The sequence below is a fragment of the Carex rostrata genome, chromosome 12, assembly GCF_964058835.1.
Source record: "Carex rostrata chromosome 12, lpCarRost1.2, whole genome shotgun sequence".
Classification (NCBI taxonomy): domain Eukaryota; kingdom Viridiplantae; phylum Streptophyta; class Magnoliopsida; order Poales; family Cyperaceae; genus Carex; species Carex rostrata.
The window spans coordinates 6,221,334-6,226,834 of NC_135929.1; the positions used below are offsets into that span (position 1 = coordinate 6,221,334).

Sequence of the window (5,501 nt, forward strand, 5' to 3'; positions counted from 1 at the left end):
AAATAACTTTACAAATCTTGATGAAAAGAAAAACATAAAAAAGTGTACTTTTATGTTGTCTATTTTTCTTTTACGATTTCAAATTGCTATTATTAAAGCAAATGGAGGCATTCGTAAACACAATTCGAGAGAATCTAAAGGGTTTCATCGTACGGTTTGTAATGATTTAAGTAAATAGAAGAGCTAACAGAGATCTCCATTTATAAAATTATTGAAAGATAAATTGTAAGCTAGATTCCAATAGACTTAAACAAGGCAAACAACAACTAGCATTCTTTTCTATATCTGCATGAACCACATTATGAGATAAATATTAAAATGACATAAAGATAATTAAACATCAGCGAATGATAAAAAAAAAAACTTAATTAGTACAAACAATAAAATATTTTCAGTTTCATTTGACGTAATTATATTTGATATTTTTTAGCATCAAAATTGACCAAACAACTTATCATGTATGGACACCTCAATTCTTACCATTAAAAAACAAGATTATATTTGTAAGCTTGCCTCCGGCCTTTTAAACCCAAAAAAAAAAAAAATGCAACTGGCATATACAAAGGCCCAAGGCCCAGACCCAGTAAAGCCCAACTATATATCCCATCTTCATCTTCGGTCCCACCAGTCAGTGTCTGCTGTTCACATAAAAGCGAAAGAAAGAAATCGAGAGAGATCAGGTGAGGGAGATCCGTGACATTTTCTTGCGCAGATTAAGATCCGATTGCAGATCAGGTGCGTATTTTTTTTTCTCTTCGAACTTGAAGCTCGCGAAACCAATCCTTCATACCTCTTACGAGATTCTAGTTTATATGATAGATTAAGCTTGATCTATTTTCCTCTTTGAACACTTGATTTGGGGAAAGTTAAGTTAAACAGTGCTTGAATTTGAGACTCAGGCGTTACAGATGGCGAAAGCTACAAATGATGCGCAGCTTCTCATCCAGTCCCTTCGCAAGGCTTATGCTGCCACTCCTACAAACCTCAAGGTAAAATTTCTTGTATTGTTTGTGATTTTGCCTTGTAAAGTATGATTAAGCTGTAATGACATCCCTTTTGTTGCAAATTATGCAGATTATTGATCTTTATGTGGTGTATGCTGTTCTGACAGCTCTAATTCAGGTACTCTGTTCCTCTTTACTTCTGTATTTCGAAGTTAAAAGTCTTTCGTCTCCTTTCTCCATGTATAATTGCATGCCGTCTGAACTTATCATTTTGCATTACAAGCTTACAAATAGATAACCACTGCAGTCGGCATTGCACTGGTCTTGCAATTACTTTACGAGTATTTCACATTTAACGGAGCTACAGAGAAATTCGACCCAACAAGGATACTCATGCATACAGAGTTACTTAAGATGATGTCTATATATGTTTTAATCAAGTGATGAACTAGCTTCGTTAGCAAATGTTGATATTTCATGGAAAAAGAATTTTGTGAACATGTTTCAGAAAACCTTTCTTTTAAGGGTCTTTGTATGTTCAAATTTAGACCACGGTAAGATAATGGGTTGATATTGTCATTCGTCTGGTTCACTATGGTACAGGGCAGTTCCAACTGGTACCTACCATTGCTGGTAACAATATCATTACTGCTGGGAACAATATAAAAAGTAGCTGTGCATCATTTCATATCCCATTTTTAACAACAATATGTTTACCAGGTAGTTTACATGGCATTAGTGGGATCATTTCCCTTCAACTCTTTCTTGGCTGGCATCCTTTCATGCGTCGGCACGGCTGTTTTAGCTGGTGTGTTGATTCCCCCCTATTTTCTACTTTCCTTTACCATGGACTTAGATTTGACCTTTATTAGCTAAACATTTTCTTCAGACAAAAATATCTATAGCTGTAAAGCTGACTTGTTACTGAACTCTTGTTTTCCTATTCACAGTTTGTCTCCGCATTCAGGTCAACAAAGATAACAAGGAATTTAAGGTACTATGCCTATTTGTTTATTATCTTAGTTATTTGTCGTTTTTGTACCAAATTTTGTATATTTTTTTTCTATTTGTAATGGTCTTATTCTTATGCTTTGATGTGTTTGGTTTGGAATCATTTATAATGCCAACAAAGGGTCCAACCTACATTAGTTTCCTTCTCTGTGTTTTTTTAATTTTTGTGGGTTTATTTTATCCAACCAACAGATGTCATTCTAATTATAATTGGTGTACCAAACTTTCCTAGTATGATTTCTTAGTATGTCCCGCCATAAATATTTGATAATCAAACATGTAAAATTTCTGTTTGGCTAGTCAATTTTGATCATGCTTGGCAATTGTCTAGTTCTGTTGGGTTATTGCTTAATGCTAAACAGGTCGGATCCGGTTAATAACTCACATGTTAATGTTGACTGTTGAGGGTACTGAGCATAGTCCTGCCGGGTTTTTGCACAAAAGGATGTATCCATTAAATGATTTTTTTGTTTATTTTTACTCAAGTTGTACAAAATTGCTGTATTGTAGGATCTGCCACCAGAACGGGCTTTTGCTGATTTCGTGCTGTGCAACCTGGTGCTCCATCTGGTCATTATGAATTTCATGGGTTGATTTCTATATAAGTTTTGAAGATTGAGGGGGTAACAAAACAAATTTATACACTGTAATTTTTGAGGTATTATTAGAAAGTCCTTTTGGGAAAGTAGCACTCTAGTTCAGATTTTGAGAAACTTGAATACCTATTTTGGTGCTGTCGATTAAACATAGGAAAATTGAAGCTTGACTTTAACAAATCATACTTGCATTGTAGCTCCTTTATGATTTGAGATGTGAAGTATAGGTTGTATTAATAATAATAGTGATGGTAATACACTCGATGTTACACTTGTGCCTTCCTAAGAGGTTTAGTCACCAGAAGCAAAGAAATTGGCTTAGTACCGATTAAAATAATCCTTTAAAATATATTTTCTCTCTTGAAATTCTGCCAGAGGCTGCCAGGTTTGAATTCTCTCCCTTTTTATTGAAACTCTGGCATTGACTGATTAAAACCAAAGCTTTCCACTGATAATTAGGTTAACTCTGATCACTCATATGTTGTCAAATATAAAATTAAATAGTATGAAAATAGACTATTTTTAAGAATTTCGAGATTTGGCTATTCTAATAAAATAAATGATAGCTATTCTTGATTTGACTATTCTAGTTATTCTTATTTTGTAACCAAACATGAAGTCTACCAGCGAATCGGATTACGGATCGTGCATAGTTGAGCTTACCGAAATGATGCCCAGCTTGAAAATCAAATGGACCGGAGGTGTCTGGCAACACTAACCTAATCCTATACCTAAACTACTAATATTTAAGATTTTAAGATTAACATATCTTAGCAAATATGGGCTTTGATTTTAAACAGTAGGAAATCGTCTGACAATTCCTACATAGCTCGAATGAATATCCCTTACGGTACCTGAATCCAAGCCGAGCCAAAATTATTTTCAAGCGTATTTAGGATATAGCATGCCAGCTTTAAGATTCATTCAAACTTAAAAGGTACGAAATTAAACTTGACAGAGTCCGATACCTTCCTTAGATTTGAATTCACATAGCTCACCGTAGTGTTCTATGTTATTTTACAATTAGGGATTTTTAATGGCATTACATCGTTAATTGCAAATTATAGGAAGAGGATAACTGTGGCATATTCTCATACCCCAAAGATTGGCTGAAGCTTTTCCTTTCAAATATTGAAATCTGTGATATATGCAATAAAATACCAAAATTTCTCCGTTTCAAAGAGCTCTAAAGCATCACCACAATGCTAGATCATTTAACCGAAATTTTTATTTGTACCATATTCACAAAAAAAAAAAAAAAACTAAAATACTGTTTTACCATGCCGCCAAACGGTTTAGCAGCCTAGGGCTGTCAAAAACGCTCGCGGCTCGCTCGTGGCTCGCCTCTAGCTCGCTCGGTAGTGGACCGAGCTGTTAACGAGCCAGCTCGACTCAGGCTCGGGCCAAAATAAACGAGCTGAGCCAGGGATCAGCTCGGACCGGGCCAGCTCGGTTCGTTAAGCTACAGTGAATTTAGGGTTTAGTCCCGTATAATTTCAAGTCCAGTCCCATTTTTAAAGGCGCAATTATGCAAAATTGATGTATTTTTGGTTTGGGAAAAAATGATATGGCTTTAGTTGCTTGAAGATGTGCCTGCTAGACAATTTCTTAAATTTTTTGAATGAGATTTTTTATTTTTTTATTTTTGAATTTGTATAATAACAGCTCAATAAAGCCCAACGAGCCAGCTCGTCAGCTCGCGAGCTAGCTCGGGCTGGCTTGTCACAAGCTGAGCCAGGAGTTTTGACTCGGATGACTTAGATCTAGCTCGCTCGGTCTAGGCTCGGGCCAAAATAAACGAGCTGAGCTAAGACCCAGCTCGGCCCGAGCCAGCTCGTTTACAGCCCTATAGCAGCCCAAAACTGGAGGCCCCATTTTTTATTTCTTTATACATAAATTTTAATAAATATTAAAATGGTATCAGCTATTAATAAATGCCTAGAAATTAGCACATGAATTTGGAAAAGAGATGTCATGACTTTGTCTTCTCTTACAAAATTCACATTACCCTCGTTTTCTTTGCCAACGATTTGCTCATGCCTGTCAAAAAGTTTTGATTTATCTGTGCCATTTACAAAAAAAAAAAAAAAATGGAGCCGCTAATTTATTTGGAGGCCTCTAGACTGGAGGCTGCAGCGTTAATTGGCAGCTCCCAATCTTTGAAGTTGCAGAGATATTTGATGGCCTGAGTGAATTTGGAATTCTCATCAAGCTGAAGTGTTTTTTTTTTTTTTTATGGTATAAATAAAAATTTCAGATCATTTAACTTGTACCCTTGAAAATATCCAAGAAATAGGATAATTTTTTGCAATTGAGATATATATATTTTTTGGAGTTGTTTATTATGTTTTTTTTCACAACAAATCCGATTTAACCGGCACATTGGTAATTTGGTACGTCTTGAAATTTTAGTTATAATCTGAGGATGAATTTTCTCGTCGGACCTTATAAATTCAAACATTTTTTTTATAAAAATGTTCATATTGTTGGGGGTGTATTTGGGTATAAAATGTTCCTGCTGTTGCTAATGAGAATCGAGAACTTTCTCTTTATCCATGTTCTGATTAAAAATGATTGGTTCCACTTTTGGAACGAGCGCAAATATTTGGACTTCAGGGACTGAAAATGAAAATAACGATACAATAAGGACCACAAGTGTAATTTATTTATTATGAAAAATTCTGCTACTTTGCTTCAAGTACGATATTCATAAACTGTGGAAAGTTATACTTTTGACCTGGACAATCTAGACAGCAAATTTTTTTTGACGGTATTTAAAAAAATATATGTTAATTTTAAGAAGATTGAAATTTTTTTGTGTGGTTTTAGAATGCACGTGTTTAGTAAATTTGATCAAATTCATATGTTGAGACTTGAGACAGTCAGAAAACGTTGTAATTTTGGTAATGTATAGCACATTAATCTATTTTTTTAATAGTCTATAAATTTT

At 34.7% G+C, this 5,501-nt stretch overlaps 1 protein-coding gene across 3 annotated transcripts; it reads left to right on the forward strand.

Moving 5' to 3' along the window:
* The first annotated feature begins 626 nt into the window (after positions 1-626).
* On the forward strand, positions 627-2,731 carry LOC144563170 (dolichyl-diphosphooligosaccharide--protein glycosyltransferase subunit DAD1-like). Of its 3 annotated transcripts, none has more exons than XM_078312577.1 (6): positions 627-735; positions 900-989; positions 1,075-1,122; positions 1,665-1,752; positions 1,895-1,938; positions 2,466-2,731. In XM_078312577.1, the coding sequence occupies exons 2-6, from the start codon at positions 909-911 to the stop codon at positions 2,547-2,549; spliced, it is 345 nt and encodes a 114-aa protein (XP_078168703.1). In that variant the 5' UTR covers positions 627-735; positions 900-908; the 3' UTR covers positions 2,550-2,731. The 3 variants fall into 3 exon arrangements, with proteins under 3 accessions (XP_078168703.1, XP_078168704.1, XP_078168706.1); XM_078312578.1 differs by having other exon boundaries at positions 638-735; positions 872-989; XM_078312580.1 differs by having other exon boundaries at positions 678-735; positions 867-989.
* Positions 2,732-5,501: the final 2,770 nt, after the last annotated feature.